This window comes from Balearica regulorum, chromosome 1 (assembly GCF_011004875.1).
Source record: "Balearica regulorum gibbericeps isolate bBalReg1 chromosome 1, bBalReg1.pri, whole genome shotgun sequence".
NCBI classification, from domain to species: domain Eukaryota; kingdom Metazoa; phylum Chordata; class Aves; order Gruiformes; family Gruidae; genus Balearica; species Balearica regulorum.
This window is the reverse complement of record NC_046184.1, coordinates 92,982,658-93,003,791: the sequence shown is the minus strand read 5'-3', so window position 1 is coordinate 93,003,791 and position 21,134 is coordinate 92,982,658. Positions and strand designations below refer to the sequence as shown.

General features: G+C 41.8%; 1 protein-coding gene across 2 annotated transcripts; it reads right to left on the bottom strand.

Annotated features, from left to right (window-relative positions):
- Positions 1–931: 931 nt before the first annotated feature.
- TTF2 (transcription termination factor 2) lies at positions 932–20,892 on the bottom strand. Of its 2 annotated transcripts, XM_075766209.1 has the most exons (23): positions 20,851–20,892; positions 20,657–20,768; positions 20,358–20,444; positions 19,609–19,675; positions 18,187–19,161; positions 17,341–17,467; positions 16,018–16,209; positions 15,627–15,784; positions 14,539–14,620; positions 14,115–14,228; positions 13,042–13,192; positions 12,268–12,373; positions 11,207–11,397; positions 10,163–10,316; positions 8,752–8,843; positions 8,340–8,422; positions 7,716–7,855; positions 6,786–6,956; positions 6,152–6,210; positions 4,888–5,041; positions 3,330–3,412; positions 2,172–2,246; positions 932–1,345 (listed from the first exon to the last, which is right to left on the bottom strand). In XM_075766209.1, the coding sequence occupies exons 1-23, from the start codon at positions 20,876–20,878 to the stop codon at positions 1,201–1,203; spliced, it is 3,546 nt and encodes a 1,181-aa protein (XP_075622324.1). In that variant the 5' UTR covers positions 20,879–20,892; the 3' UTR covers positions 932–1,200. The 2 variants fall into 2 exon arrangements, with proteins under 2 accessions (XP_075622324.1, XP_075622329.1); XM_075766214.1 differs by lacking the exon at positions 2,172–2,246.
- Between the last annotated feature and the right edge of the window lie 242 nt (positions 20,893–21,134).

The window sequence follows — 21,134 nt, the reverse complement described above, 5'->3', positions numbered from 1 at the left end:
ACACAGCCATATCATACTGCACCAGGACACTGTTGTACTAACAGGAACCTGAAGGTCTCTCCTGCACTCAAAAGCCTACCAAATGCTATTATCTTATTCCACAGGGAACAACCATGTAGGATGCAATATCTAGTTTCCTATCAGCACTCTAAGGGGTCATGTTCTACCACTTAGCATTAGAAATAAACTCTTTGAAGGTCCTCGTTTGGTATGGAACTTACAGGAACTGGGCCAAATCCCAGAGAAACAGCGTAATCAATAGAAAACCAGAATATACAGTGGATACGGCCAGGGACACAGCAGAGGGAGATGGAAGCAGGGAAGATGCATTACCAATAAAAAAAAAAAAATTGCCTAGAAACTTCACTCACCTGCACATACCACTTCTGATAGGAGAGAGAATATAAACAATTAATCAAGGACTTGCAACTCATCAACTATTAAAAAAATGAGAGCATCTTCTAAGGAAAAATAGTCTGTACATTAAAAGGTTTGCACTGACGAAATGTTACACCATTTAATACTCAGAAAGACAAACCACAACAATCAGGAATTCAGGTACTGTTTCACAGGAACATAACAAAAATCTACTTCCCTGCTTGAATAAATATTTTGAGCAGGGTAGAGAAATGCTTCTTCACTTAGATATAAAAGTCCTCCTAAGGAACAAAAGAGAAAATGAAGTATTCCTCAAAGTCCTTCCTTAGTTTTGTTACTTATACATTCTAAAGTTTATATAGTCTTCTTACAGTATCATGCTCAAAATTTTTTTTGCTTCCTTCATGCCCACCCAACCTCTGCACTTTCCTACCTCACACTTACCTCTCTTGTTCTTGTTTCACTTATGCCTGTGCTTCTTCTGGCCCGAAGAGGAAAGTTAGTTTTCTAACTAAAAAGCATATGTAGGAAATGAAGAAAAAAAAAGCAAATGTTTGTTTTTAATATTTATTCAAAAGTGTTTTAAAACAATAGCTTAATTTATAATTTTATTAACCTTTGGATAAACGATCTAATTTTAGTATTAAAACAAAATTCCTGAAGTTGACCACTTCTCGTCCTGGAACAGTTACAAAAATGTAGTTATTTGTGCAAAGTAAGTGACCACCTTAAAACAGCAGTCCTTCGTTGAAGGCTGCAGTTACTTGTAGATTTTATACTTGTGTATAAAAATCACTTTCCATTGCGTATCATAAAGGGTAATTATATGCCGAAGAGGATTTTGAGGTCAGCCAGAGTAAGCTTAGTGAAGGCCTCCCCTTTTCCTGACAGCACCTGCTGGGCAAGAACTTTCTTCCTCTTCTGGAGTTGTACGATCTTTTCTTCTACCGTTCCTTCACAGACAAACCTAAAAAAACCCCAAAAGCAACAAAGCCACATCATCTCAACTGCTAGGAAAAAGTGTCAGCATTATATCAGTACTTCCCCAGCATATTTCCAAAGATTTATCTCACTTAAAAATTAACAGCCTATTATGAGACTGACAAAAATATACCTGTGCACAGAAAACAGCTGTTCTCATATCTAAATATTGTAACATCTCAAATAAAAGTCTGATGTACTTTAGGCCTCAACTTTGGTCATCTGAAGCAATAGTAATTCAGTGACAAAATCCTGTAATGATTGTTTGATAACTGATGGCACCCATTATACTAAAAGCATCGTACACAAAATAGTATTTTAGATTCCAGTTTCTTTGAATTTGCTGTGCATTTACACTAAGTAAGCTAGCCTTTTAGTACTTACAGTTACGGATCCTTTTTCTAAAGGCCAACTTTGCCACTTATTAGAAGTGCTCTATTATGTTTATGTTAGTGATATTAGAAAGGTCCAGGCTTAGGGAGCATGGTGAAAAATCTCCACTCACTAAGAACAGAGAAATGGTTTAGTGCCCAAATTGCTCTCAGGATTGAACAGGTCATTCTCACTAAACTACAGGTTGAAAAACAATAAGCCGCTGCTAGCTATCAGGACAGCAACATGCAGGCAAGTGCCGCATCGAAACATTTTCATGTCATCTCTATGTCGGTTCCTAAACCCCAATCCCACCGTCAGACCTTGTGCCTAGCTTTAGGTAAAGAAACAAACCTCAAACTAAGGCCTTGTCTCACCAACTAAAGCCAGACAGTACATGAGCAGCAACAGCCTCATTTACTGCCAAGGAAAATCCTGACCTGTGTATCACAACATCCTTCTGCTGCCCCACTCGGTAAATGCGGTCGCATGCCTGGTCCTCAAGAGCAGGATTCCTGCCAGGTTAAAAAAAAAAATATATAATAAAAATGTTAAGGGCTTATATTCAGGAATAATTGAAATATCAAAGCTTGCCTCATTTACCTACCTCTAGAGCATCCTGTCACTGCCTTCTGTAGAACTAAAACTGCTCCCAGGTTACCTTGGGTTTACTAGCTTGATTGCCAATAATCACCCCAACAGTATTTCCCTTTGCCCTTGGTAGAGGTATGCTACAGCTCCACACAAAGTCAGCTGTGTGAATTAAACCACTGTTCCATGTAGCCCTGTATTTCTAGCCAATAGTCAGCACTCGGAGAAAGCCGAGTAGCTGGTGAGGAAAGAGGAGGGTGAAGAAGGCAGGCAAACTCCATTGAAAGAAGCCTTCACTCAAGAATATTTATGTAAGAAATGGTTCTGTTTGACACATGGTTACAGGGAATATTTGTTCGCATAACTTCCATATTGTACAAACATCTCCTTAATGCTGCTACTCAGCAGCTGGTTTTGTACTGAAGCACATTAGTTTGCTTTGTAAGTTCCCATGAGCAACATTTAGTTCAAAAAAATTGTGATTCTGACTTTGATGAGACACAACATAAATATTAGGAGCTCATATGCACTATTTTCATAGCCCTGTAAAGCCCCAAGGTACACTAGGTATGCCTGACTACTGACTATGCCCAACACAGTTGATTTGTTTCAAGACAAGTTCCCTGTAGACATTACTGCACCATTTTCATTACTGTAAGAAATTAAGCCAGGGACTGCCAAATCCCCAGTATCCTTTTGTGATACAGACTGTGTACTTGCTTCTTTGGATTTTATCCTTCTCTCTCTTTTCTTTTTTTTTTTTTAAAAAACACCTACAGAACTGTATTTCATGGCAGTGAATGCTCTGTGAGCGCTGGGTTGACAAATAAGTGTCTTGGAAGAAGGCTGTAATAAAAACTTTTCCATAAGTAATCACTAGTCTTTACTCTCAGCTAAACGCTTCACTCCTAACCCAGTTGGTACTGGGCATCACAACACACATGGTGAGAAAGCAAGCAGCGTGCCCTACTTATATCCTCCAAGATGGAACTTTTATTTCTCTTTACCAGTGCATATCAAGGAGAAAGAGGTGGTTTCCTCCAGTCAAGTTCAGGCCAATGCCTCCAGCCAGCAACGAGACCAATATTACCTTCAAAGGCCAAAAGAGAGTTAAATTAAGGAGCTTGTTTCCAGAAAATTAATACTTCATATATTCCACATATTAATTTGAACCAAAGGATCTGTTTATCATATTTATATTACATGTGTGTATTTATTATGTATTTTTACAGACTAAAGGACTGAAAAGTTCAGACTCTTGCCATGTCTGACTCAAACAACCGGCCTCTCTGATGACAGTCTGTTGCCAACAATGGGACCAATTGGCACCAACTCTGAATTAACGACAATGATTACGTAAACACAGGCAACTGGGCCAAAATGGCCTGCTACTCCTATCACTGTTTCTACATAACCTAGTTTTTAGAAAAAGATGAGTAGCTGAGGAGGAACAGGGATATAGCAGATGGTCAATTTAGGGAAGATTTCTTGTACAACAGGAAGAGAACTCAATTAAGGACAGAGACACTTGCTATATATATTACTCATTTTCATAGTATGGTACCTTAAAACCCTGATCTTGTTTAAGGGTCAGCTATTCATAAACAAATGCCAGCTCTAAGTTCAAAGCTAGAAGGAGAAATACCTATTTTGTAGATAGCAGCTTGTTCAAGAAATCCAGCAAAGAACACAAGCTAATGTACTACATTCTCCCCTTCCAGTCAGAGAACCATTCTTAGAGGAGACAGCCTGACCCGCCTTAATCACAGGAACGTCAGTGCCCAGATGAAAGTGTAATCACTATGAACAGTTCTCCTTTGGATTCAGGTATCTTTAGTCAGCTGGCAAGCTTCCTTCCCGCAGCCAAAATTTCAGACTAGAAGCCATTTTCAAGAAGCCAACACACTGTAGTTCATCAGTATTTAAACACACCCCCCCCAACAACTCAAAAATGAAAGTCATCACACGAGATCATCTTATTGTGGATGTGTGCAAAACTGACTTCTCTTGCCCCAGTCCCAATCTTCCTATCTTTATACCAGGGTGCGTTATGTTCTTGTTAATTCTAGCCTCATTCACAGATTCAATTGTCATCCTCTCTTCTCAAAAAGATTAGTCTGGCAAAAAGTATCTGATGTGTTGGAAAACAACAAGAAAGTCTTCCAGGTTCCTTGGCAAGAAGGTGATATATATAAACAAACATCTTCCAATGCAGAAGAATGAGCTGGAAACAACCAACCCACTCTGCATAGAGCTAATTGGCCCCACGTCTTCCACATTACAATTGGTGGCAAAAACATATTTGAACACACCGAAGATTTGGACCACCTTTGAACTAGCTTTGGGGTCAGATGATCTCAGTACAGGAGGTTAACATCAAAAGGAGCTTTTTAGCAGCTGCTCCTGCCCATTATAAGATGTACATTTGTTTTTACAGCTGCCTCTTTCCCTGCTGATCTTGGCACCTGGAGGTCCAAATGAAAGTGGCAAACTGAATCATGAAGTCAGCTATCAAAGCTGCTCATAGCAGCACTAGTAACTAATTTCCCTACTCTGATTGCATACCTGAGGCCCTTTGGGATTGTTATTGAACTCTTCTACCACATCCATTCTCTGTTTAGGATTGACAGAGCCATCCACTGTTGCGTACTTCAGCCCTAGTTGCTGGAGATGCACCGCCACAACTTTCAACATACTCGTCCACTGAGAGACGACAACACTGAAGAGAGAGAGAAAAGGGAGTTTAGAACAAGTTCTCTGTGTACTGTAACAGTTTGGTTATTGCAGTGTCTCACCCAAGACAAGACAATGATTCAGGCACTCTTTTCCACTGCAAACTGGAGCCAATCCCTTCCCAATTCAGAAAGGGATTCACCTGTAGATGTAGTGGTAGAATCTGCTGTGGAAGCCTAATACCCAATAACCTTCAGAGAAGTTAAGTCTAAGGAGTCTTTCACCTCTATTTTTGGATTTTACCTTGCCACCTACCAATCACAATTCTGAACTTTTTCTGCAAAATGAATCAATAGCAACACCAAACTTGGATTCTCCTGGGCCTCTCACTCCCCGTGTTTTTTGGATTAAACAGTTTGGGAGGCAAAAATTTGTTTGATAGCTTTTTGGTAGGGAACAAAAGTAATGCTGGTGTTCCCATTCTTATGGTGGGAATGCTTTTTGGAAAAGACTTTGGAAAAAAGCTTTCTATCTATGGTGGAACTCTGGAGTTGCCCAAGAACAGGGCTTCCCCTTCCAACCCACCACAACATAACACAGGTATAACTACTTTGCAGCCACAGACCTGTACTTGCATTCTACATTTTTTAACAAAAACAAGCAGAAAAAACTGCAACACTGCAGTCTGGTGCAGAGCAGACAGACAGACCTCGCACAGCAAGAGCTGCGGGACTTCAGCAACACTTAAGTCCTCTGATCAATGCATCCCTTTATCTCAATCAGGTTCAGTTTTAACCACTACTTTATTCCTCCACTTTTTTTTTTAGGTGGTGATGTTGCAGAGCTGAAAGCAAATATTTCTCAGCGCAAACAAATTACTCCTAATTCATTCTATGGATAAAAAGAGAGTCCTCCTGGGCCTCAAGGCCTGAGAATCCTCACACATTCCCTTATGTTTACACTTACCGACATCTTAAACTACCCTCTTTTGTCTTGGATTTTTCCACCTCCCCTAAAAATCTGCTTTCAACTACTGCAGTACTGCCACCATTTTACCATACCAGCAGTTTTGTATTCAATTGTTTTAAACTATTTCTGCTGCTGTCAACAGAGATGCTTCCCTCAATCACTATGACTGAAGGACATGTTTACTAACCTTTTCTGATACTCAGACTGACTCTGAATAGTTTTCAGTTCAGCCAAGAGGTGAGCTATCTGCAGGACAAAAAAAAAGTTAGTCTGCTTGCTGTCATAACCCAGCTCACGCTTGGCTATTCTTCAGTAAAATAGGAAGTGATCAAAGTAACTCTTCAACTGGAATTTCTTCCATGCTCAGACTTTCAAGATATTTTAACAGTTAGTAGTAGGAACACCCCCACCATGAAAAACAGGGTTAAGAAATCAAACCATACAAACATGTTTTATAGATTCCAACCTTCCTATGAGAAGCCAAGTATTGCTGCCATCCCATTTTTTCTAGCTCTTCACAAGCACCATGCTCTTACATGCATGCTCTTCTAAAGTCCTGTGAATCCAGTGCTCAAGATTTGCACTGACAGATTTTCAGCACAGTTAGATTCTCACAGCTATACTGGCAGTAGCCATCAACTAAGTTGGAGCCTTCCCAGAAGGGGTTCAGCAGACTATCAATCTCCTCACCTGATTTCATCTAAATTGCCAATTTAGCCTGATCTGCAATTACCAATTGTGACAATTCATTAACGATTTAAAAGGCAAAGTGCTGAAATCCAAGCTTCTCAAGGAAGGTAAGAAAACCACAACCAGAATACCTTGGTGCTCTCCCTGGTGATTTCAAAGATATCTGTTTTAAAAGCTGTGCCATTAAGGTAGACTGTTGACTTGGAATCAGGAGTCTGGAGCTCAGACAGGGTCAAAGCACTAAGTTGTTCCTCAATGGAGAGGGAAAGACCTTCACTGTTCAAGTTAGCTTGGTCCAGAGCCTGTGGGAAAGAAAGCAATGTAATAAGGGATCATAGTCAAGCCTGAGATCAAATTCAGTACTGATCCACAGTCTGCACAATGTTTGAAGAAAGCTATGCAATATGAAAACAGAACGATTAAGAAACACTACTGGGTCAGACTGAGAATCCCTTTGGCCCCTTATTCTGCCCCAAGAAGGGGCAGCATAGGCAAAGCACGTGAGCTTAACTGCTTTCTGTGGTCCAGTTTCCACAGATTCCCCCTCCCATAGCATTTAACAATTGCAGGATTAAAGATGTTAGAAGATAAATCCTTGCCTGTTCCCTTAGTATCTTGACTTATTCTACAGCTGCTTTCTATGACAGAGCAAAGAACTTCTGAAAGATTAGTCTACTTCATGCAAGGAAACTTCAGTCAAGGCGCTTACAGAGCTCGCCAACACACAAGGCTTTGAAACAGGCTACACTTGTGGACTTGTGCACTTTTCAAGACTAGGTTAAGATTAAGACTTCTTAGCCATTAAAATCCCATTTCTTTTATCTGAATAAAGGTATTTCCAGAGACATAGCTGCCCACATAGGCCATGCTAGGGAGCTCTTCAGTAGGAGGTATGCCCATCTAAAACCTCTTGGTCTCTAAAACACACAGTCCTAGAAATGGCTCGGTTCATAGACCCCTAGCTAAGGGATGCAGGGATGTTACAAAGTCTGTTAACTTACACAAACACTTAAAAAATCCCCACAAAAAAACCCCACACCACTACAATACAATGCAATTACCACTTTCAGTAAGGAGAGATGGCAGCAGCACTGACGGAGCCTCAACAGCATGGACAAGACGTGGACAGTACTTGAGACCTGGGAGGCACTTTGGGAGCCTGCTAGAAATTCCCTCTGGCTCATCCCAAACTCTTGTGCAACTGCCAAGAAAGGAAAAGAAAACATGAAAAGCTCTTGGGGGCATTTCCAACCACTGCCCAGCCAACTCCAGCAAGTTTCATCAATAAGAGACAAGAATCAACAGCCAACCAAATACCTGATTTAGCACAGGAACCTATCAAACTCAACTTTAAAAAAAAAAAAAAAAAAAAAAAAAAAAGACAACAAGACAAATGAGAGTACCACATACCTTATACTGATACATCTCTTCTCTGAGCAATTAGATCTTTATTTCAGAAGGGAATTTTAGAACCAGGGAGGTTAAGAGATTTGCCCAGAGCCACAATAGCGAGAACAGACTTTTGGAATAGCATGGTAGGATTCTTCTAATGTCAGGGGAGCAGCAAAGCATTTTCCAAAGAACGTTTAAGTCCTGATCCCATGTGGCCAGGTCTGTTCCCACTCTTTAATTGCACACTTAAGAGTCATTTCTGCAAATGTTTTCAGGGGAGGGTGTGCTCAAACCTTTCTCAAACGGGTTACCACCAGCATACTCTCTGCCTTCATTTTTCTGTTCTTGTCTCTTTAGGTAGGATTGTAGCGTTGACCTGGAAAAACAGGACAAAGACTGTGGGATTTACAGCAGGAAAGAAAAACAAAAGGCAAGAGGGACCTGAGCTTAACAAGCAAGCTGGTGACACATTAAGGTAAGAAAGGTTTCATTAATCATTCAGTCACAAATGATCACAAAAAAAACCAGTTTTGTTTAACTAGAACAAGCAATATATTTTGAAACATGCTTGACAGGTAGTCAGGGAACAAATTAACAGGAATTTGTCCAAAAGCTCTTCTCATCTTAAGTGAAGTTCTCTTTCCAATTTTTCACACCAGTAGGAAACAAAACCACAAAATACCCTATCTCTTTCCACATTCATACCTGGATCTTGCAAAGAGCACATTGTACACGGATTGTTCCTCTGCTGAAAGTTTTAACTGATGCAACTGCGTGCTACGCTGTGGCAGAGATACCTAAAATAAAAATACGCAGGATCAGATGTATATAGTGCAAAAATCTTATACAGCATCACAAACAGCAGGGTTCCAAGATTTAACACAGTATTCTAAGTTTCAGAAGATAGCTGTTTGTTTCTTCATTATTCATATTAATGCAATTATGACACAATATAGATACCTACAGAACTCCAAGTAGCCTGGTTAATACTTAAGATGATAATCTTTATTCCAATTTGTCCTGGTTTTGTCTGGGATAAAGTTAGTTTTCTTCCTAGCAGCTGGTATGGTGCTGTGGTTTGGATTTAGGATGAGAATAATGTTGACGACGCACTAATATTTCAGTTGTTGCCAAGCAGTCAAGGACTTTTCAGCTTCTCATACTGCCCTGCTGACGAGAAGGCAAGAGGCACCCCAGAAGCTGGGAGGGGACAGAGCCAGGACAGCTGACCTAAACTGGCTAAAAGGATATTCCATACCATGTAACGTCATGCTGCATATGTAACTGGGGGCTGGCCAGGAGGCAGGGCAGCTTGGGAAGTAGCTGAGCATCTGCTTCAGGTGGTAAAAGATTGTGTTATTCACTTGTTTTGTATATTCCATCATTATTATTGATGTTCCTTTCCTGTCCTATTAAACTGTCTTTATCTCAATCCATGAGTCTTGCTTCCCATCCCCCCTTTTTCAGTCTCTTCGCCATCCCACTGGGAGGAGGGGGAGGGGGAGGTGAGCAAATGGCTGCATGGTTGTTTTAGCTGCTGGTCAGCAGGGTTAAACTGACACAAATTATCTGACAACAAAAGGCATAAACAACTAGGCATTGACTTCCACATGGAGGGAATCATTTATTGTGTTGTAAAAGTAGCTTCTAAGTTCCCCATTCAGAATCAGACAGTACACTAAAGCTACACCTTTTAACAGCTTACAGACACACCAATAATCTAATACTCACTTTAACGGACTATTTGTAAAGAGTAACGCAAAAGGCAATGCCCCTGCACACAGTAGATCCATCTGACATGCTGCAGCTTTGATTCTCAGAAATCTAGGCTAGCTCAGAGACCTAGACTACCTTTCCAGTAACTGGGCATCTACTTGCAATTATTTAACATATTCTCCTCTGCACGTGACTTACAACCAAAGAGTTTAATTCTTTATTTTTCTGCCTCTGGATAAGCCATCAAAGCATCACACAGGCATTCAACTCCTCTTGCTCAAGAGACTGCAATAGACAGTAAATCCCACCCATTAACAAACTTATGCATGTAAAGAACTGACTGGCTGCTGCAAGGAAAGTAATGGAATGATTGGCTAGTTGTGGAGGGTGAAGTTCTTACCAAGGGCTTGCCAGTTGAATCCAGCTGGTCCTTAGTTCTCCGTAATAAGAGGCTCCTGGTTAACAGACTCAGCCTCTCTCCTCCCTTTTTTGTGTTGTTATCTACTTGGTACTTCCACACCTTGTACTCATCAAAAGGAGAGCAACGTAGAAACCTATGGCATGAGGGAAGGAAACTTCATACCAAGGGAAGAAGAGTTCTTCAGTTACTCCTGAATCACCAGAACCAAATTCCTTGTGATCCAAAACAAACCACTTCCAGTTGAACCACAACTCCTAGGAGCAGTAAGAGACTTCCAGTGTAACGATAACAATAACTGGTTTGATCAAATGTCTTACCATCACTAGCACAGTGAAAGCATCTTTCTGGTTCTATACCCATCTCCTCCTCTTTGCTCATTATGTCTCAAGCATCATCAGTAAGTGAAGGGCATCAAGAAGCACAGGCACTCACCAAAAAGCATAGTCATTTGTTATTTCAAACTCCTGTACCTCCTAATTAAATTATCAAATTATCCAAATCAAATTATCCAAAATTAATTTCAAATGTAAGTCTTCAGTTCTCCAGCACCCTTCGTAAACTTTTTCTTGTCAGCAACGAGGAGCACAGAGTTTAACCTGCTTATCATTTGTTTAGAGAAGCCAAAGTTTTCATGCTTTCCTTCAGTGCCCTTGTAGCACAACACTCTTTAATAAGGTCCTCCCAGGCTGCCCTGGTAGGAAGAAGGATTATTGCACAAAACTTCTGTTCATTAAAATTGGTTTTGTGGATATTCATCTTGGACACGTAGGAGATCTGACACAATTTCCCCTTTGTCCTCTATGAAAGCAGAATAGCTTCATGCAACAGTAGACGTGTGGTCAGCCTTGCTCAATGCCTCAGCCACAGCCTTTGCAATTCAGTGCCTGAAGTATTAAGATAACTAGTCTCGCTACCCCACACATCTCAGAAACCTCTCAAACTTAGAAACAACTTCAGCACTTCATCAGTGAAGAATTACTGGAATTGGAGCCCTGTCCACGTGTTCGCATGCAGCCAGCTTACCTGAGGAGAGAGTACATGTCCAGTAAGTTGTTCTGTATTGGCGTCCCGGTGACAGCCCATCTGGCACTGGCCCTCAGTTTGCACACAGCTATAGAGGTTTGAACCTTTGGGTTTTTGATATTGTGAGCTTCATCCAATATAACTCGACCCCAAGCTACCCTGAGCAGAGGGGAACAGGGAGATGACCCACTCTGAAAGAAAAAGCAGACTATCACCCAGCACAATAACCTTGCTAGGCTCTCTAAAATGCCAGAAGCAAACATGTTTTTCCAGCAAGAAGCAATTTCCTGATGTTAGTAAGCAGTAATCTGAGCTCTTACTGTCAGGTAAGAGGTGGTCTCAAAAAAATCATCTCTCTAAAGCTTCCATGAAAGATTGTAAGACAAAGAATATAACATTTGCCTGTTCTTGATGACAATTTCTAATCTTTTGCTGTTTTTCTTGCTTTTAACATTTTATTGCTTCTTCCTTCCCACGAGATATTCCATATCAGTACAATTTGGCTAGGCTGGGACAAAGGAACACATACAATTATTCTATTAGGGCATATCCTGTACTTTTAAATGCAGGATCTCTCTACAGTTTTACAGGTGCCACCTTGAAGTTTCAGGAGATTCAAAGGCCCGTTTGCTTTAAGAGCAAGATCTAGATTGCAACAGATTTCTGCTAGTTTAAAGCGATGTTGGTGCTTCAGCAAAGAACACCAACAGAAGATTCTAGTGTTCCCTCATGGTCTCGCCTCAAAAGGAGGAGCATGAGATTCATCTTGCACTCTTAAAATTACTTTCTAAGACATTTCAATTATATTCAATGTAGTGTATTCTACATTACTACAGAACAGATTTCTTGTCAATATTTTTCCCTGCTCTCTTCTGCACTTCACAGTACTTTCTCTCATCACTTAATTTTTTCTTGTGCAAACTCAGCAGGGAACTTACAGGGGAAAAAAAAAATTATTCAACCTGCTGCTCACTGTAGCATAAGGTGCTCCTTGAAACAATAATGGTGTGCAACACTTCAGAACAAAACATTAATCCTCTATCAACGCTATGGCTTCTCACCCTCACATCATAGTCCTCAGCAGGGACTTCCCCCTCCTCTTTGCTTGTGGGAACCTCCTTGGAGAGAAGGCTGTAGGTTGTGACAACAACATCATATTCAGAGAGCCTGCATAAAAGGAAAGTAGCAATCAGGAGCAAGAACAAATGAGGAATTCATTTTGCAAGGCAGACAAAATGCACGGTCAAGGTTTAAGAACCACACACCTGTACAAGAGCTGAAATTCAGAATTTTACAGAAAATTGAGCTTCACAGCAGTCAAACAGGAAGGGCACGCTGTCCCCATTTTATGGATTACAGTAGACTCAGCAAGCTCAAGACAACAGTAAAAGTCTATGGTACAGAACACACACCACATGAGATGAACACTACTTAGAATCTGGCACCTAGAAATACCGCTCAGCATGGCTTAAGGTGGTGTAGAGTATTTTCTGTCTATACATACAGCTGAAAAGAAAAAAAAAAAAATAGAACCAAAAGGAAACTGCTACTGACGATCTCTGCAAGCAAGCGATGTTTTGCAGAATATATACTCTTTTTGTTATCAGGAACAGCAATAGCCTGCACCAAAACCACTCAGCATGGGTACAGGTCATACAGGTTTTGCTACAAACACCTTGACAGCAGACATCAGCCTGACCTTCTGGATCCTCCATGTTTCCATACTTCAGGTTCTTCCATTATTCTACAGCCACTGAATTTCAACTCTGACATACACAGTCTCTTGCTAAGTAGTATTTTACTTTTCTTGGTCATATTTATGGTTTAGCACTTACACCTCTGCATGTTTATCTCTGTTTGGCCCATGGTACAAATAGACCCTCAGTTTGCCATAGCCCACGCGTTTGTCAATCTCTTTCTTCCAGTGATGGATCAAGGATGCAGGACAAACGATTAAAGTGCTGTGGGAAGGGATAACAGTGGAATCTGCAGGGAAATATTGCAGACAGGTTTCAATGTCTTCACATTAGATTACAACAAAGGCAGAAGTTTTAGAAAGTCAGGACAATTAAGAAGATTGGACCACTTTTCCTGTGAGAACAGTTTGTGAAGCGGATATCTCTACATTGCATTCTTGGGGACTGTTAGTTCTGGGTGGGAAAAAACCTCTACTTAAACACTATTGCATCACTTCCTGTCCACTCAGGTTATATATCTGTGGGCTTCCTTTGGGTAAGCTGAAAGGTTAGAATTCAGGAACTAACCCTGATTTCTCCTGAGAATACAGTACCCAAATAAATTCTTCTTTACTATTCTAGAAGACTGAAATGTTACCATTTTGAACCACACAGGAAAAAACAAACACACAGTCAGTAAACTTGGCAAGACAGGAAAAAATAGTCCAATCAGTTCTGAGACGATGGAAACAGCAACAGGTTGTGGACACAGAAACAATACTCTTTAAAAATTCTAACATCCCTTATCTCTATGGACACGATGAAAGTAATCTTGGAGGGGGACAGAAATCAGTCACAGGGAGGTAAGTAGTAACTAACGTAAGTCCTTATGCTACAAAAACTATCATAGTTTTTTGAACACATGCAAACTTTTTGCTGGCTTTCACTGGTTCAGGAAACTGATCAATAAAAAGAAAAAATAAATCCCAAAAGCATATAAAGGAATGAGTTGGGAAACCCTACACATTCAATGGAAGAACCAACGACACTGATCAAGAGAAAGGCCTTGCAAGGGTGTCCAGTAAACATTAAGCCCAATGGAATTTCCCTACAGAAGGGAAGTGAGCAGATAGAGTCTGTTGTTTTATAAGCCATTAACCTATAACGCTTTAGGCATTTCACATGGCACTGCATCATCATGTATATACTGTATGATGGAAACAATTCTGTACCATTTTTGGACAGCCATATTTCTAATGTCTCCTTTCTTTTCTCTGGCTTCAGCTGCTTCTGGGCCAGAATGAGAGCAATCATCGTTAGAGTCTTCCCCAAGCCCATGTCATCCGCTGGAAAGAGACACACAGAAGTTGTGATGACCTGCAGAAATGAGCTCCCCTAGCTCAGATCTACACTGAGGTAAATATTGCAACAGAAATTGCCCTAGGGAACCCTGGAAATAAAAATACACATACGACCATTTCAGAATATGATTTAGTAATGGATTAATAGCTGTAATCAGTCAAAGGTCACAGAAAAACAAGCCCCTTCAACATGCCTACAAAATAACTAGTTATTGGCCTCCGAGTAAGTTATGTGCCAAATCGTCGCTGCCATAAGTGTGCCCCCCAAAATCCACTTTCCTGTTCTGTTGCTTACCCAGAATTCCTCCACACGGCCTCTGACTCTCTCTCCAGAGTAGCCACGCGAGCGCCTGTTTTTGGTGCAGCAGCAGTGGAACCTGAGAGGGTGAGACAGAGGATTTGAAGGAAACACCTTACAAAGTTCACACACTTGTTTCCTGTACCAAATTATCCAGTTGAACAGTCCTACTACAATCTTAAAAGGAGTTTGCCTACTTGTCCTTTTCCCACAGACAGGGGATACCCAAGATAAGCAACTCCGGCAGACAGGAGGTCAGCAGTACCATAGGTCAGTCTTGCTGTTTGTGCTGGTTTATGCACAAACCAACCCAGTGCCTCACAGTGCTCGGAGAGCACGTAAAGGCAGCTCATTCAGGTGAAAAATCCACCCAAGCCTATCTCGGCATCACTGTCAAGGAGAGGGATTGAGAAGACTGCCACTATCCTCACCAAGTCTAAGACCCCTAAAGGAAGAGGGGCTACCTGCTCTCATCATAAGACATTAAATGGCCTTCCCCAGCACTGAGAGGGTCCCAAGAGGATCTGACAAGTGACAACATATATACATCAACACACTGTCATATGCCTCTACAAGAGGTGCACATAACCTCAACTATGGGTTCTGTACCACCTGATAAAGAGCTGCTTTTGGGTAGATCAGAACAGACTACTCTGGAGTCTGTTGGGTTGCATGAACTTGGTCATCCGCAACACTTTTTTAGAAGACTTTCTTCTAGCTCACTGGGAGACCTAACTGGGAGAAAAGAACAATAAGAAGGTTCTCAGTGTGTTCCTCACTAGACACCTGCCTCTGCTCTACCAGTCACATACAAGCAAATGGTTGTGTGTTGGTTGCTTTGTCTGAGGCACTACTTCTTCATTCAAGCACTAAATATTCTGAAAGACACCACATCAAGAGGGTAAGAGACCAGTATTGGCAATCTGAAGCAACTCTCATGGATGAAAAGTAATCAGAGCACCTCCTTCCAGTAGGATGAAAACTGCAAAATACTTCAAAGTGTGAAAGGACGGGATGCTCCAGGGTATCACCCAGATGTTATACTTCATTCATCAGCATGACATCCTCCATCCTTGCCAACTCACCTTCAATCCAGAAGGATCTTCAGCTGCTGTCTGCTCTGTCGGACAGGATTCTAGAGATTTGTAAAGATGATTAATAGCCTCACTTGTGGCATTGTGTACAGCCCTGATTCGGTCTTCTGTCATTCTTCCTCCATATAGATTCTGCACACCAGAGTTCACTGGAAAGACACAGTATAATGCATGAGATGTGTTTACAAAGCTAACTTTCCCAAGCAGATCCATCATCTCAGAGACTGATCTCAGTGGCTACAGATGCCTGGGGGGACAGTATGCAGCTCATAGTAACAAAAAAAGTTTAGTGCCATCACATATATCCACAAATTGCAGGAGTATTTCAGAATTAGTCCTCACCAGTGTTCTCTTTAACGATACAAAGTCTTTCCATGCTTACTTCCAAAACCACGGCTGTAATATTCACTGGAACCCAAAGGAGCAGCAGCAGAGGGGTGACTCTGTGAGTCTGAAGAGGTCCCTGCTGTAGGATCCTGGAGCGGTAGTGGTGTTATCAACTTTGTACCGCCTGGCCTCCCAAATGGGTTTGGCAAAGACTCCTCACGGCAACCACTGCTTGTGCTATCCTCCCCTTAAGAAGAAAAGAATTGCAGGTTGAAAAGATTGCGTAATGGACATCATAGCCTTGCATTACAGCCCAGAGAAGGGCCTTTGTTTTGCCTAGTGGTCTGCTTGCAAAATATCATTAAGGGGTCCCACTGATTTAACAGCAGGGTAGCAGGTTATCTCATCAGCTGAGCCACCGCAACTGGTAACATGCATGCTCTCAGCCTGCTCTTACACGACAGGTGATGCAGTTCAGCTCAAGCCTCAATACTTGGTTTATACCAACACAGTGAACTCTGCAACTGTGATCAGATTAGTGCAAACACAAGGACAGTTGTGCACTCAGTTCCCAGAGGATTTATTCCTTTTAAAGACATCTATCTTGTCAATGTGTTGGTCACAAAAACTATCAAAACATCCAAGAACAAATGGGCCAAGAAGTCTGAGCTTTTCTCCCTTTTCTGGAAAAGTCTGTCTTGCTTAAAACCAGATCTGGTCTAAGACATTGGGATTGCTTGTTGTGTGGTGTCCTGTGAGTTACCAGTTCCTTGCTAGAGATCTTCAGTTTCCAGAATTGTCAAACTGAATCTTTTAATCAAGACAACTGATATTATGATTACAAATTAACTATCCTGTTGAGGTGATCATGCAGGCAACTGAATGAAATGCCTCTCTTCCACAATTGATTATAGTACTTAATAGAATTAGGATATCATTTTACAGGAATGGTACAATGGAAGCTGCTTATCTTGTATCTGGTAACTTGAACATTCAGACACAGCAGCCAAAAGGTGCACAAGCAGCACGGGTCCATACTGCAACAAAGAGGGAGTTAACACTTCAGTGGCAAGTTCTCAGAGGGATGCCTACCTCAATCATGTAGTCAAAGCTGAAACAGAACTAGCCCTGGGTCCTAACCATGGGAGGAAACTCTCTTGGGAAGCCACCAAACTTCATTTGAGTTATTTCATTCATCCTTCCCCAGACACACACTTTGAAATAACGCTTTTCATCTTCAGTGAATCTCAACAGACAAACTTTATATAGCCTACATGCCATATATAAATGTATGCTATTTTGCCTCAATATTAACAACTACAGTAAGACAAACTGTTTTGCAAATTTCTGGGGAGAAAAAAAAAAAAAGTAGCCCTACCTTTTTCAGTAGTATCTGCTGTCAAAATGTTAAGAGCACTAAGTGCAGCTTCCAAATCCTGCACTTGCTTTAATAACCGTTCCCCTTTATCTGGCAGCAACTGAATGTTCACTGTAGCCAACGTACTCTGCGAAGTAAAAAAGAATCCAGAACCAGAGCGTGCTTACCAAGCACTCTGCCAACTGAGAACAATCAAGCCAGAAGTTTAAAACCGCTAATCTTATGCCATAGTAATTTGTATTTTGATACTGTTCTGCAATCTCCAAAAAGCATTTAAGTGCCATTCAGTGTGATTAAATAGTCTTTTAGCAGAAAATAAACCAACCATTAACGTACTTTAGAAGAGATGGAAGGATGCAGCCCCCTCCTTTTTATGAAACAGGATGAACAGGTAGTCAAGTGACTGGGACAATCTTAACATCTCTCAAAGCATCCAAAGTTCAACCTGCTTGTATGTTTCTTTCTACACTAGCAGGACAACAGTTATGACCATTTACTGAGACCACCAGAAACATCCACATTATTTAAAAAGGTTAAGGTGGCTGTGCACCGTTCCATCTTTTCTGGGTAAAAGGCAGGCACAACCTCAGGCAGGCCAAAACTGAGCACCTCCAAAAGCAGAAGGTTTTTTTATCTTACGGGGAAATGTCTCATATGTGGCTTAAAACAACTAGCCTGTGCCTAGGCTGAATTCCCTCCCTTGCCTCACCTTCCTAAACTATCCAAATATTTTGAGTTTCTGCTGTGAGAGGATACCATATTGTGATGCCTGTCACAAGTAAGGGAAATCACCCTGAACACAGAACCAAAAAAAAAAAAAAAGGAATAACAGGTGCAGTAAGTTACCTTCTTCTGCTTCAGCTGGACTACAAGATGGTTGTGAAGAGCTTTAGGGTCCTGGGGTCCTTCCACGTGATGTGATGCCACAGCTTCTGGCAAAGATGTCCCCTGTACACTCTTCCCTGATTTTCCTGCAAGAATCTCTCTTGCCTGCAAACCCTCAACTGATTTCTCAGGTTTACTTTTACCTGATGAGGAATAAACAACTCCTACTTCATCAGTGCCACTGTCAGAGACTTCATCAGCAGGCTGTCCCAGCCCTGGACTGATTTGTGTCTTGGGCAGTGCTGCCTCTGCTCCTCCCTTCAGGGCAGCATGTTGCAAGGCTGACTGCGGTACTGCTGGGGAAATCGCATCTTCTTCAGACATGGGTTTCGTCTCTCCGTTCTTCCCACCAATGTATTCTTCCTCTCTGATTTCTTTATCGCCGCAGCTTTTTAAGCTTTTCTCTCTGAGCTGCTGCTGCTCCTCCTCTAGAGGCTTAGTACTTGTACTTTGCTTTCCAAGATTTAATGGAAAGACCTTTGGTCTCCCGCCTGGCTCTTTCTCCATACATTCAGAAGACTTCTTGGATTCACTGCCACCATATTTCTCTTCCTCCAAAAGGGTGTTTTTCCCTTTCCAGGTCTCAGAAGGACCAAGTTTAGATCCAGGCACTGTGCCTTCCTTACGTTCTGGATCACTCCTATTTCCCGTGGACTGCTTCTTTTTAGTTTTCAGTCCTTGTAGAGGTTCTTTCTCTATAGATGAATCAGAGGTTGATTTCTTCTCTTTATGTGACATCAGCACGCTCTCTTTCTCTGCTTTTACTCCTTTTGCTTTACTTTCCTCTCCGTTTCCTTGTTTAATTTGTTTCCAGGATGATGGTTCACAATTCTTGTCTATCACCTTGAAAGGATTTCTTTGGCCACTGGGATTGAAGAGAGGTGCAATGCTGGGCTGGGATTCTAAGGCTTTTGACACTTTGGTAGCTTTTGGATCCTGCAATGTATACAAAGCAAGTGCTAACTTAGAAATTATTAAAGCCTGATAACAACCTGATCATCTCAAGTAAGACTTCATTCTCTATGATCATCTTTCCTATCATTTTAACAGGATTGGGATAAACATTTTACAGGGAAAACAAAACAAAACTGCTGGTTTTCTACTTTCTTTGCCATTTCCGTGGTTTTTGGGGATCAAGTCCCAACAGTATCATCCTCAAGAAAAGAGGACACCTAGAGATCAAATCAAGTTTCTTCTAAGACTGGAGAACAGTGATTAATTCACAAGTAAGAGAAGTCTCACCTTGAAGACAGCAGGCTGATACACTTTTCAGCTAGAAAATGCAAACCCTCCCACTATGTAGTCTCAGAGGTGATTACGGTATACAGAATGAAAAGTCATACTGGAATAAGCCGATACTATAATCAAATGAAACATTCCTACCTGCCATGGGACGCTTCCGCACCATTTCTTCCCATTCAACTTACTTTTAAGGCATCGGTAAAACAACCTACCAAAGAAGAATAAAACAAGATTTGAACTGCAGGAGCCAGTAAAGGAACTCTAAGCGTTCTTTAAAAAGTGTTTTGCACCAAAAACATAACAGACAAGGTCTCTTGATCTGCAATTCACATCCAGACTTATGCATAGCAAAAGGCCATGAACATTGGCAACAAAGCTTTTTACAAAAGCATTGTTCTCTGGATAAAGACTCCTAGGGCTTTTGCTTGTTTGTTTTTTAATTTTAGCAATAACAAAGTAACTGCTCAGGCAAAAACATTGTCTATGTTCAGAGCCTCAGAAGTGTCCTATGATTTCAAGGTGTAAGAAAATAGCTATTCTTTTAGTTACGTTGCACAGGCCAACTGTGGAGCAAACTGGCAGCCAACCAGGACTGCAGCGAGAACTTTATCAGAATTAAAATTGATGAATTTGATACAACCATCGTGTGTCTTGGATGAACCCTTCACAGTGCCGTGTTCAATTGTTAAAAACAAACATTAGCTGATTGCTTCGGTTTATACCGTTGAAGATAATTGGTAATACAAATTGAAAACGTTCTGAAACATGTTAAGCAAAAGCCTCAATGCTGGATGAGCCTTTTCAATTCAAAATGGAAATTGCAAGTCAGCCACCATCAAACAATTCCAAGCATTCTCAACAAACTTTTGTTTCCGCTTTGAGGAACTTACTGGTATTCATCTCTGTCCTGCTGCTGAACCAGGACTTGCAGCTCCACCATGCATCCCTCATGGCTCAAGCAGTGAGAAGCAGGAACACTGAAAAGAGGAAAGGAAAAGCGTAAGAATAAGGACAAGACGAGCTGCCCAGGGAACAGCAACCGCAAAAACAATTATTTGGGACAAAATACTTGGAGAGTCTTCTCAAAGACTACGTGACTAATAAAATAAAAGCTTACGACTGCTGACATAGCACTAAGTTTCCCTCAAGAGTCGTGTGTCATATATTCCCCGCCCCCCCCCGCACTTACGGCGCCGGGAGGACGAAGCTGCAGGCGGCCGGGCCCTGCGCTCCGCACACGTAGAAGCTCTTCCCCTTGTTGGGACCATCGCGGACGCCCGTCTTCAGAAAGCAGAGGGACCCTGTCGGGCGGAGAAGAGGAGAACGGGTCAGGCCTGGACTGGGACCCCCCCCTCATACCCGGGACACCCCACCGCCCCTCACCATGCTCCGCGCACGGCACAGCCTCCATCACCGGGCGACAACTGCCACACCCACTTTTGAAATCAGCCAATCCCACAGAGAGCCTGCAGACCATCCAATCAGAGCGGGGCAAGGGGACGGTGAAGCCAATCGCCGCTGCTCTGTGAAGTCACTGCTCCCCGCCCCCTCCTCACCCCGGCGCAGGTTCTATTTTCGAAAGCCGGGGAAAAAGGCGGGAAGAGGAAGACGCGTTGCCATCGGCAGGCGCACGCCTCGGGAGGGGCGGGGCGTGGCCTTCACCACAG

Bases quoted from the DNA above. Each gene is read 5' to 3' on its own strand.
- TTF2 (XM_075766209.1), bottom strand. From the start codon at position 20,878: ATGGAGGCTGTGCCGTGCGCGGAGCATG. The intron at 13,193-14,114 runs GTACAGAATTGT...ATTTCCCTGCAG, and splicing joins AATATGGCTGTCCAAAAATG to ATTCCACTGTTATCCCTTCC. The intron at 3,413-4,887 runs GTATGCAATCAG...TGGCCTTTGAAG, and splicing joins ACAATCCCAAAGGGCCTCAG to GTAATATTGGTCTCGTTGCT.